Source organism: Phoca vitulina, unplaced genomic scaffold, assembly GCF_004348235.1.
Source record: "Phoca vitulina isolate PV1807 unplaced genomic scaffold, GSC_HSeal_1.0 scaffold40, whole genome shotgun sequence".
NCBI classification, from domain to species: domain Eukaryota; kingdom Metazoa; phylum Chordata; class Mammalia; order Carnivora; family Phocidae; genus Phoca; species Phoca vitulina.
This window is the reverse complement of record NW_022589743.1, coordinates 15,529,010-15,542,035: the sequence shown is the minus strand read 5'-3', so window position 1 is coordinate 15,542,035 and position 13,026 is coordinate 15,529,010. Positions and strand designations below refer to the sequence as shown.

General features: G+C 42.6%; 1 protein-coding gene across 11 annotated transcripts in view; it reads left to right on the top strand.

The window, feature by feature from the left end:
- SYNRG (synergin gamma) overlaps window positions 1-13,026 on the top strand; it is a 77,874-nt gene that overhangs the window by 60,582 nt on the left and 4,266 nt on the right. For all 11 annotated transcript variants that reach the window (XM_032428526.1, XM_032428520.1, XM_032428518.1 and 8 more), the window contains one exon: window positions 140-288. In XM_032428526.1, coding sequence (XP_032284417.1) covers window positions 140-288 — 149 coding nt within the window. The remainder of the gene's footprint in view (window positions 1-139; window positions 289-13,026) is intronic.

Below are 13,026 nucleotides of genomic sequence, written 5' to 3'. Positions count from 1 at the left end.
TGCAGCACTGTGTAGACTGGTCCCAGGGAGTAGTACGTTATAGTCCATATTTCCAGCTAAGATACCAGCAAGCGGTAGTGGGGCCCTGTGCTGCCCGTCTCTGCACTCCCCGCCCTCACCTGGCGCTCTCACCCTGCAGGTGTCGTTGAGGTGTACAGAGTGACCAAGCGTGTGGAGCTTGGGATAAAAGCCACCGCAGTGTGCAGTGAGAAGCTCCAGCAGCTGCTGAAGGACATTGATAAAGTATGGAATAACCTCATTGGCTTCATGTCCCTGGCCACACTCACGGTAAGGCCGGTAGACGCTCAGCACTTGCTTTCCTTTCCAGAAACCTCAGTGGTAAAGCGAAGTGTACGTTCCTGCGGCGGCACTTCCTGCAGTATGAAGGTGAGGTGCCTGCTGGATCGTGGGACTTATGGTGAAGGAAGGAGATCAGTGTACCGTTAGCTGAATAGCACCAGCTTGGCTTCTTGCTAGCCCCTGGGCCTGCGGTGCCACAGAAATCAAGAGCATAGGAAAACGTTCACTCTGTCAACATCCTGCTGCTTCTTTTTTTCCCAAATTTTATTCATTTAAATAATCTCTCCACCCAACGTGGGGCTCAAACTCACAACCCCAAGATCGAGAGTCTCACGTTCTTCCGCCTGAGCCAACCAGGCGCCCTGTCTGCATCCTTCTTAAGTCACATACATAGACACGCATTTTGCAGAGCCTCAGTGGGTTCCTGTGTTTGCTCTTCTAGTTCCGAATGGCCCCATATGTGTCCTTTTAAAAAGCTGAGCAACACACATTGTTGCTGTCCTGTGGTTCATTTAGCCTTTTTACTTGCTTAGGTCCTTGGATTATTTCCACTTCTTCCTGTTGTGAATAGTTCCATCTGAATCTCGTTAAACAAATGACTATTTATCCTTTCCGGGATATAGTTCCTCCAAGTGGACTTAAAAGGTAGGAACGTGTGTTTGCACGCGTGCGTGCGTTCATACGTAGCTGTTGTTACTTTTCTTGTGTGGCTTTCCAGAGAGCTTGGGCTAGCAGGCAGTGCTTCCAACAATATGTAAGTGTACTTTTCTTTACACTGTGTTCCAGCTTTCTTTGTCCGCCACTTCATTTAGCAAGTGTGTAGTGAGTCCCTAAAGGTGTTTTGTTTTCTTTGTTTTGTTTTTAAAGATTTTATTTTTAAGTAATCTCTACACCCAATGTGGGGTTTGAACTCACAACCCCAAGATCAAGAGACACACACTACTGACTGAGCCAGCCAGGCGCCCCCCTCCAGGTGTTTTTATGTTTCATTCATTTCGTAGAGGCTCTGCAGTATTCCAAAGGATAATTTACTCTATTTCCTTTATGTGTAAGTTGATCATCTATCTGTTTTGACCGTTTGACCATCTATTCAATGAAATACTGTTATTAACCTTACGTATTTCATATTTGTAATAGATTTATATATACACACAGACATAGACTGGCAAGCTTATATCTGTTATTTTCTTCGTCTTCTATTTTCCCTTCGTTTTCCATTTCATTGGGCAAAACTATTTTATTTTTATATATTCATACCTATTCAGTTTGTCTCTGATAATATCCTTTATTTCACAATAGTCAGAAATTTATCTTCCTTCCACAGCTGGAATAAATATCCTATTCCATTTTCTTCCTTTCTCTTTTCCCCCTCACATATAACTGTGTGACCCATCTGAGCGGGCCCGCAGCCGTGGGGTGGGAAGCGGTTCTTACGGTGCTGTGCTGATAGGCAGGCGGACACCAGCTCTCCCAACAACATGCCTTCAACGGCGGATCTTCTCACCATTGTTACATTGCTTCTGGTTTGTAATATTAAGTTCTTTTTTTTTTTTTTTAAGATTTTATTTATTTATCCGACAGAGAGGGACACAGTGAGAGCAGGATCACAAGCAGGGGGAGAGGGAGAGGGAGAAGCAGGCTTCCCGCTGAGCAGGGAGCCCGATGCGGGGCTCGATCCCAGGATCCTGGGATCATGACCTGAGCCGAAGGCAGACGCTTAACGACTGAGCCATCCAGGCCCCCCTGTAATATTAAGTTCTTAAAGAGTTTACATCATTTCCAAAATCTCTATTTTGTTCCCTTGGACTATTTTTCAATTTATAGCCTAAAATCATACAGTTTGGGTAATTATTTTTAAAAAATACAGTTCTGGCCAGTACAATAAGAAATGAAGTATAAATATTTGAAAAGAAGAGATAAAATTATGTTTATCTGGTGATATGAAATACAGAAATCTGAATTCAAGAGGTTAAATTTATTGAGTTTGGCAAAAACTCATAGCATTCTTACATATTAATCGTAGCTAGAAAGTATAATAAAAATGGGGGGCGCCTGGGTGGCTCAGTTGGTTAAGCGACTGCCTTCGGCTCAGGTCATGATCCTGGAGTCCCTGGATCGAGTCCCGCATCGGGCTCCCTGCTCGGCAGGGAGTCTGCTTCTCCCTCTGACCCTCCCCCCTCTCATGTGCTCTCTCTCATTCTCTCTCTCTCAAATAAATAAATAAAATCTTTAAAAAAAAAAAAGGGAACCTCAGTTTTCTTAATGTATTAAATCACTCAGGTCCTTATCACTTCTGACTGCATCGCTAGAGTTGCTGGTTCATTTTGTTATCCCTTATCGATCTGTCCTGCACACCCTCCCAGCCTGTTCTTTCTGAAATGCCAGTCTAGTCGTGTCATTTAAATCCCATTTAAAATCCTGCAGTGGGCTCTCCATAGTCTTCAGGATCAAGTTTCAACTCCTTAGCTCAATATATAAGGCCTTTTCCATCCCTTGGACTGCCTTTGCCTCTTTCTCTGTTAGACTGCTTTTCCCTCTGGACTCTGCATTGCTTCTCCCAGAAGTCATTCCAAAGAGCCCTTCAGTCTGAATTTGATGCCCTTCCTGTGTGTCCACAGCCACATTTCCCTCTGTCCGAGCACTTAACGTGCCTGTTGATAATCTTGTGTTTGCTTGGTTCTTGCCTGCTAGGTTGTCCGCTCCTTAAAAGCCAGACCGTGTCCTTTATTTCTTTGTGTTCTAATGCAATATTTGGTGGGACTTTGTACATGTTGTTTTATACCCTTTTGAGCCTTCCAATTTTGTTCAAACTAGATACGCACTTTTTATACCTCATAATGTTAATAACTGGTTTAAATTTTTTAAATAAATGGATAAGAAAAATGAAACAGGGGAAGAAGAAAGGAGGGAAGATAATATAAAGCCAGGAATGAAGTTAAGTATACAAAAGTGTGTGCTTTTAAAGGCTTACATTTGCTAGTGGTGAGCTGTACAGTTAGTTGACTTTACCCTTCCTAGGAATTGACCTAAAGAAGACATGATGAGTTCCGTGATTCACTGTGTTCATAACGTAAAAATAAACCCACTATTGGGAGACGCATAATTATTCCTGGTACTGATACCAGAAAGCATTTCTTTTGTGGGCTTTTGTAAAGAGGAAACTAATGTAACCTATGTTATCTTCAACCTCCTTTCAGCAAATAAAGCAGTAGTTTTCACTGAGTCGTTTCTTAGGAAATCTCTGCATATAGGCCAAATGGCGTAGCTCCAAGTACAAGTTAGTGGAAGTCATTCTGAATGTGGGAAAATAGACTGAATGGGAACTGGGAAATAGCCCAGCAGGGCACACAGACGGTGGGCTCACGTCTTTGCTCCGTAAAGAAAACCTGCAAGTAGACGAGAAATAGACCAACATCCCAGTAAAATCTGAGCAAGACCGTGATGTGACTTGTGAAAGGGGAGGCACAGCTAATCAGTAAACATTAATTCAGACCCAAGCAAGATTTCATTTTCTACCTAATAATAAACCCAGTTTTTGTTTGGTTTGCTTATTGGAATCCTAATGGGGTCGATGTGGTAAAATGGGGATGATTCCTTAGGGAATTTATTAAGAAATATAAATCGGTATCACCCTATAAAGAGTATTTAGCAATATACTTTCCCCCTGTCTGTGAACTCCTTGAGGACAAGGACCAAGACCACATGTTGTTCATGTTTTGTTCTCTATGTGAGCACAGTGCCAGGCACTGCATAAATACCCAGTAAAAGTCAAATGAATTAAAGGACTTACATTCAGAGTAGTTGGCTCAGCAGTCCCGCCTGTAGGAAAACTTCCCAAGGCAACAGTTCTAAATACAAGCTCACAAAAAGAAGCAAGATAAATGCACAAGTTGTTCTTTGTAAGAGTGAAAAATCTAAAGGATCAGTCAAGTCAATTGTGTGAATCTTCATATTAGGATGTTGTGTGGCCGTTTGTTTAAAGGAGCACCAAGTTTGAAATAACACAGAACTGCTACTACAGGGCTGGAAGGAACTAAGCCACAGTGACAATAGGGTTGTGTTTGGGTGATGAAACCTTGGGTTTTCTAATGTTTCTAAGTACCAGCTACAAACCAAGTGGGTTGGCTCATGACATTCAAGGGTGGCTGTGGGACAGGGAAGGACATGTTACCAGTTGTTTATCATGGAGTTCACTGTGGTGTTACCTTTACTTCATCTGAGCCTCTCTGGCTAGTCTTACAGGAGTCTTACCTCAAAACTCATCTGTGACATGTTTTTATAGCAACAAGATATCTAAGACCAAGCATTAGCAATCTAGAGATGATGTGTCTGGGTCTCTCCTAATTCACCCATCTTTTGCTTCCTAACTTCGTGCTAACGTGAACCAGATTAAGCGTGAATATCTTCATCATCATCAGCCAACTTTTACTGAGCGCTGACCGTGTGCTATTCCCTGTTCTTAACTCTTAACTTTTTAATTTACTTAATAGAGAACTTTTGAGGGTAGATACTATCATTCTCCCCCCTTTACAGGTGAAGAAACTGAGGCACCAAGATATTAGACCTGGGTACAGTCTCAAAGTCAGGAGTCTGCTCTTCAACCACTATACTCTGTTGCCTCCTTGAAATGGGCAAACTGGGTGGGGAAAACCAGAGATGTGCAAAAGCCTTTTTGGGGAAAGAGGGTCATTACTTAGCATCTGAGTTAATGAGGTGAAACACCAGGTGTCTCTCCTGGCAGCAACTTGATAGGAAAAATCAAGTTCTTTTCTGTACATTTTTCCCCTATTTTATATCCCAGGACTAGAGAGCAGCTTAAGAACCTCCCCCTTTCCATTTAGATTGTAAGACTCTTTGATTTGGTGGCAGTTTCTCATGTAATTAATGCTTTGAAAACTAGATTTCTTTACAAACCCTCCAATCAGGGGCGCCTGGGTGGCCCAGTCATTTGACGTCTGACTCTTGGTTTCAGCTCAGGTCATGATCTCTGGGTCATGAGATCAAGCCCTGCATTGGGCTCCGTGCTGGGCGTGGAGCCTGCTTAAGATTCTCTCTCTCCCTCTCCTCCCACCCCACTTGCGGTTGTGCTCTCTAAATAAATAAATAAAATCTTAAAAAAAAATACCTCAGGTCAGCTACCCATCTCTTCTCTCCTGCTGCTGGTAGGAAAGGATGACTGTGATAGCAGAGCATCTTTCTTTGTCCTGAGCTCTTTGAAGAAAAATTATCATGAAAGACCAAGCACCTTAACCAAGCTCCTTCTGTATGAATGCTTTTCAGTCTGGGGCCAGGACGAATTGAGGAGAATCCTGGCGTGGGTTGCTATCGTGTATTTACTTCTTGAGGTGTAGCTGCTGTCAGTGGGTGAGGTGGAAGCCAGGTTCATCTGTGCACGTCTTCTCAGACTCGCAGGTTCCCCGGTGCTACCGCTGCTGCTCGTGAGAAGGGCTGGCCTCCTAGACTGCCCCTCCAGGCCGGCCTGCCTGCCTGCCTGCCTCTAGAAAAATGCAAACCTCGCTTATACCACTCAGTAAGTTGTGTTACTTAAACCACTGAGCTTTGACAAGTGTGTACCCCAAACAACTAATACCCCTATCAAGATACAGGCTATCCCATCATTCCAGAAGGGTTCCTTATGCTCGTTCTTTGTCATCATCCCACTCCGAGATTGTCATCCCTGTTCTGATTTTTTTTATACCAAGGATTAATTTTGTTCAGACCTTTTTAGGGAAGCCATAGGGGGGCGCCTGTCTGGCTTAGTTGGTAGAGTATGCGACTCTTTTTTTTTTAAGATTTATTTATTTGTTTTAGAGAGCATGCACTCGTGTGAGTCAGGGGAGAGGCGGAGGGACAGACTCTTCAAGAAGACTCCCTGCTGAGCATGGAACCAATGCGGGGCTCAGTCCCAGGACCCTGAGATCACAACCTGAGCCAAAACCAAGAGTCAGATAGATGCCCAACCCACTGAGCCACCCAGGCGCCCCAAGCATGTGACTCTTAATCTTGGGGTTGTAAATTGGAGCCTTACATTGGGTATAGAGATTACTTAAAAATAAAATCTTTTAAAACAAAAAAAAGCCATAGAATTTGCTTTTGTGATTTCAAAGAAAGCCTGTTGGGTCTGGTTACCCATCTAACCTGGGAAGTGTTGCCCTGTTCACATGTGGTGATTCTAAATCCCTCAGTGTGGCAGAAAGTGAGGTAAATGGGAAGAGATGCCAGACAGTCATGCCCTCTCCATCGAGCTCCCATGAGGAACTTCCATATCTAGCATCTCTGTCTAGTGAGTGATGTTACCTGACATTCTTTTTAGACACAGGGTAACAGTATAGGGATTAATTAGCCTGCAACTAGACAACCCAGGAATGCATGCAAATTGTACATGAACACAACTGAGTATTCATTCCTCTAATTACCCATGCTTTTCCACTTGCGCCTTTTTCACCAAGTTAGCTGTGACAGAAAAACTATCCTTCTCTGCTTGGTTCTTGTTACTATTCCTGATTATACCATGTCATTGCCTTTTGATAACTTGTAGGTCTTTGGTCTATAAAACTTGCTTGAATTGCCCACTGCATGAGGAATAGTGTGCATTCTCCAGAGGAAGTATAAGATATGACTTGTCACAAAGAAACTTTACTCTAAAAATAGATATGCGAATGTAAATGACACAAACCAACATCTGTGTAGTTCAGCTGGAACAAAGCTCTGCAAACTCCAGGGACTCTGGATGGGAGACTCAATGCAAAGAAATCATTACTAGAGAGAAGCAGGACCGAGGTTGTATAGGAAGCTTGTAACTATTTATACCGTTGTTTCATTTTAGGTAGAATTTAAATTTAAAGTTCCTTAGTGAACCAAATTGCCATAGTCGGGCTCTTGATTCCAGTACTGTAATAGTTTGTTTTGCACTAGAACCTGTCAGGTGTCGTGCTGTATGCTTTCCATTCATTCTCGTTGAACCCTGGTAGCCGTCCTGTGAGGTCACTAGTACCATCCCCATTTGCAGCTGAAGAAATTGAGGCTCAGAGATGAACCTTGCCTGAAACTGACAAATCAGCAATTTGAATGCACATCCTAGTTTTATTTATTTATTTTTTAAGATTTATTTACGGGAGGCCTGGGTCGTATAGTGGGTTAAGTGTCCGACTCTTGGTTTGACTCAGGTCGTGATCTCGGGGTCGTAAGATCAAGCCCCGCGTCAGGCTCCATGCTCAGTGCAGAGTCTGCTTAAGACTCTTTCTCCCTCCCCACTGTTTGTGCATGCTCGCTCGCTCTCAAATAAATAAAATCTTTAAAAAAAAAGATTTATTTACTTATTTGAGAGAGAGAGAGAGTGAGTGAGAGCACCAGTGGGGTGGGAGGGGGCAAAGGGAGACGGAGAAGGAGGAAGAAGACTCTGCGCTGAGTGCGGAGCCCCAGAAGGGGCTCGATGTCACAACCCTGAGATCGTGAGTTTCAGAAGTCCACTCTTCTTACTGTGTCCATGCCAGCTTCCAGGATGCTAAAAAATAGACTTGTTTCTTCCGTGAAGACATCATGAAATTATTCCCATCAAGAAGCAGCTGCAGTACCTGTCTTCGGTGAAAAAGTCCTAGAGTGTTAGTGCTCTGTCACAGTAGTGGTGCTTGGGCTGAGGAAAGCAAAGTACACAGCCCCAGACTCCAGACGGTGGCTCCCTGATAGTTACTGAAGCGGGGAGTTCTCCGGCCGAGTTTCAGCGCGCTCTTTATGCACCAACGCCCTCTCGTGGTGGAAGCATATGCACCTCTGGGCGCAAACTGTGAAGGAGCTGGGCGTTTCTCAGGAGGTAAACATCATCTATTTTAGTGAGATGAGTGAATGGTTACCTAAGAGATGAAGTGCAGTTGGTTTGGAACAAAGACAGACTCAGCCCTGGAAAACGAAACGGATCCATTTTGCCATATAAAATCTTGGAAGAGAGACAGGACTATTAGTCTCCTAACCTCCAGTCAACTGAAAATCACACAGGCTTTGATTCCACTGTTTTCCTCAGTACAATACAGATTCTTTTGTACTTCCTTCCAATGTGAAATAAGCAGTGAATTTCAGAGTACTTAACTTCCCATTGCTGTGGCATGTCAGGAGGTCAGTTTATTTTTAATAATGATAGCATTTTTGTCATCTTGCCGGTGCACATGTTGTTTTAGAGACCAAATCTTCATTTTGTTTCTGCATGGCTATCCTCAGTTGACAGAAGGTGATAGGGTAGATGGAATAAGGCACACACACCCCCAGAGATGACCATGTCCTAATCCCTGGGACCTGTGAATTTATTACCTTATATGGTAGAAGGATCTTTACAGATGTGATTAAGCTAAGGGTCTTTAAATGGGGAATTTATCCTGGATTATCAGGCATAAAGTGAGCATGAGAAAAAGCCATATGACAGTTGGACCAAAGAGAAAGATTGGCAGATTCTCTGCTGTTGGCTTTGAAGATAGAAGGTGGTACCATGAATCAGGGAATGTCCAGGTGGTCTCTAGAAACTGGACAAGGTAAAGGAACAGATTTTCCCCTAGAATTTCCAGAAAGAATGCTATGTTGCCGGCCGACTTTAGAATTCTGACCTCCAGAACTATAAGAGAATAAATTGAGGTTGTTTTAAACAACTAAATTTTTGCTACTTTGTTAGGGCAGCAATAGGAAAAATTAGACAAAACATTGAAACTAAGAATGAAAATGGTTACATTGTAACTCACACCAAAAGTCTAGAATTACTTGTGGAACTGTGTCTAGATCATTTTTTGTATTAGTCAGACTAGGTCGGGTTTGCTATGGGAACACTTCCCCCCACCGTCTTAGTGATGTAAAACCGCAGAGCTGTGTTGCTTCTGCTATATGTCCATGTCAAGTTGGAGGGGTCCCTGTGGACAGGTCCTTCTCACTCAGGGACCTAGGGGACAAAGCCTCCACCATGTGGAACATAGCTAATCACCGGGGGAGGGTCAAGGGAACGTGACAAACAGCACATCAGTCTTAAAGGCTTCCTCCCAGAAGTGACACGTGTGACTTACGATCAGTCTGTTGACTCTGCATGCTATTAGGCTATGCATCATTTAAGGGAATAGGAAGTGCCCATCCTACCATTTGTCCAGAAGAATTATAATGAGGATATTTGTAAAGAGCACCAATTACTACCAAATTCTTCTTCCTTGATAATAATTTTCTTGGACACCATTTTAACAGTTTATTATTGGCTAAAGACTCGGGATTTATATATCCCAGTCTGACTTTGGGACTTACTGTATTCAGGCCATTTATACTGTAACTACTTATTAAAATCTTTACTAAATGCATGAAACACTTGCCAGTTAATGTAGGTGATGTTCAATTTAAAATGGCCTGTAGAGGGTGTACCTTCTTAAAGAATTATGGCCATGGATTGGTGTCCCGCTGCCTCTATATACAAAACAACCCCCCTGCTTATAGTTGTGCTTATTTATAAAGGTTAATTTTATCATTTGAAAGACTAATTTGACCACAGGGTAATTTATGAAGAGCCTTATGATTTTCACGGGAGATTACAATATGACCTTTTCATTCGCTTTCCTTATGCCTTTGGTAAACAGATATTAAAGGGCTTTTCTTAATTGGATTGATTTCAAGATTGGGTTTTCCCAGATTCTAATTATTTCTCAAATAGCCCTTGTTCCGTAACATGATAAATATCTGTAACATAGATTATAGAAGTGCTACTATTTTTTTAACCTCTTAAAAAAGCTTGTTAGATTTTGTCAGGTAAATAATTTTAATAATCATTTAGAGCATTTCAGAGAACTTTTTATATATCTCTGAGGGTCCCAACAGCAACTGAGGAAGGTAGGAAGAACAAGTGAAATTGTTAACCATTTTATAGATGACAAAATTGGACAGCAAACAAAGTATAGTACAACCTGCTTCTAGATTTGACCAGAGTTGGCCATGATTGCATTAGAAAAGAAAAGTTATTGTCTATGGCTAAGGCCATGTAGGTTCATTTCAAGGTCAGAGTCCTCATGCATATCGGTGAAACATCTGCCTCCCCTTTTCTTTGAGAACTGTCTGTCCTTCCTTCCCTAGGTGTGATCTGAATGGATTCAGCTCAGGTTAGTTTAAGAAAGGTTTGTGAAGCTAATACACAGTTTATGATTTCAAATTAGAAAGGGATGAGGAGGGGCGCCTGGGTGGCTCAGTCGTTAAGCGTCTGCCTTCGGCTCAGGTCATGATCCCAGCGTCCTGGGATCGAGCCCCGCATCGGGCTCCCCGCTCCGTGGGAAGCCTGCTTCTCCCTCTGCCACTCCGCCTGCTTGTGTTCCCTCTCTCGCTGTGTCTCTCTCTGTCAAATAAATAAATAAAATCTTTAAAAAAAAAAAAGAAAGGGATGAGGAGGGACGCCTGGGTGGCTCAGTTGGTTGAGCATCTGCCTTTGGCTCAGGTCATGATCCCAGGGTCCTAGGATCGAGCCCCACATCAGGCTCCCTGCTCCACAGGAAGTCTGCTGCTTCCTCTACCGCCATCCTCCCTGCTCGTGCATGCGCACTCTCTCTCTCTCTCAAATAAATCTTTTTTAAAAAGTTGGGGGGGGGGGGATGAGACCTATATAATCTATACATTTTTGTAGGGAGGAGCCATTTTTTTTTTCCCCTAGGGAAGAATAACACAATTTTTCAAATACAAAAACAGTACACTAACTCCTCAGGGGTTCAGCTTAAACTAAGTATAAAAGATGTAGCTATTATTTTGGCAGGAATTTGCCATCATCCTGGGTCACCTCAGTATCCACTAGGACAAACCACCCAACATGCCAGGCTCCCAGATCCTTGGCCACTGGCCTCAGGGACTCTTGTCTCCATGGCACTTCGGCCACCTGCTCACATGATCAACTCAAACTGCACGACATGTGCCATCTTAAATTCAGACCTCTTTCTGAGCCCACATTGGTAACCCCCTGACTTGCTCACACCTGACTTACACTGCTCTTGTTTGGGGTTCTCGAGATAGGAGTTGTTTGACCCTTTTACTTGGTTGCCATCGACTCCCATCCTTACCTCTTGTTCCCACCTACTTGGTTCTTAGCTTTTGAGGTTCCTTATGTCTATCCTTGGACAACCACTGATACCAGTTTGCTTAGGACTGAGGGATTTCCTCAGAGCTGAAATTGGAACAGTCTTGAACAAACCAAGAAGTTGGTCACCCTAGTCTGTTACATTCACATGTGGAAACACTATAGGATGGTACTGCAGGCATCTCTTCCCAGCACCATGTTCAGCGACATCACGTTGGTACCTTGAAATCACAACGGTGGCAGTATTTATAACAAGGAGGTCCGCAAATGCTATATTGTGAATAGATCAGAAGCTGAGGAAATGTTCTCCAGTATTTGAGAACCGTTACCCAATTCAGCAGAGTCATTCACATATCTGACAGATGAGGGACATTCTGAGATCTGTCTGCTGTGCCACCTCAGTCTCAGTCCTTAACGGAGAACCACCAACCAGTGCTCACAGCATCCATGCTCTGGTGAGCACAAGCATAGGCTGACTGTGGATCCGAGAGTTGGGCAAATGTTTTCAGAAGAAGCACTGTGAGAATCAAGTGACTCAGGAATTTGCAGTAAAGATGATTGCATATTTTATTATTTGTAAATTGTGTGCTTCACAGTCTTTTTATATCAATACATATTTATAATAAGCTCATGTACATGTGTATGTTTATATGTGTATATGTATTTGTATGTGTGCATATTTTTTTTCTCTTTGGAAAGTCCATTCTTAATGGTGGAAGAGGGGGTGATTTTGCCCCCAAATTGGCTATGGATCCTGTTTAACATCCTCCAGTGCAGAGGACAGGCCCCACAATAAAGAATTATCCAGGTTATCAGTGGTGCCAAGTTTGAGAAATCTCTGCTCAAGGGCACATAAAATCAAAATTAATTGGTGGGGCGCCTGGGTGGCTCAGTTGTTAAGCATCTACCTTCGGCTCAGGTCATGATCCCAGGGTCCTGGGATTGTCCCCACATCGGGCTCCCTGCTCAGTGGGAAGCCTGCTTCTCCCTCTCCTACTCCCCCTGCTTGTGTTCTCTCTCTCGCTGTGTCTCTGTCAAAATAAAATCTTTTAAAAATAAATAAAATAAATCTGTTTAGGTATATCTAAAACTTCTTCACATTAAGAATACAACTTTTCTGGGGCACCTGGCTGGCTCAAGTCAGTAGAGTGCAACTCTTGATCTCAGGGTTGTGAGTTCAAGCCCCACATTGGATGTCAAAATTACTTTAAAATCTTAAAAAAAAACAAAAACTCTTCCGAAACTTTTTTTTTTTTTGGCTTGTTTTGTTTTGGTTTTATAATTCAAGTGTTTTTCTTAATTGAGGGATAACTTAGTGAAATGCACAGATCTTAAATACATAGTTGAATCGGTTTCAACAAATACATTTAGCCATCTAAGCCCACACCCTATCAATTTATGGAGTGCTTTCATCACCTCTTAAAGTTCTCTCTTGCCATGATCTGATTCCAAAAATAACCACTGATCTATTTTCCATAGACTTCTATCACCATAGAGTTGCCTGTTCTAGAACTTCATATAGAATTACATAGTATATATGTGTATTTGTATCTGACTTCTTAGCATGTTTTAAAAATTCATTTACATTGTTATATCACTTTGATCCCTTTTATCAGTGAGTCCTATTCCATTGTATTGATATACCATGGGTTTTTAAT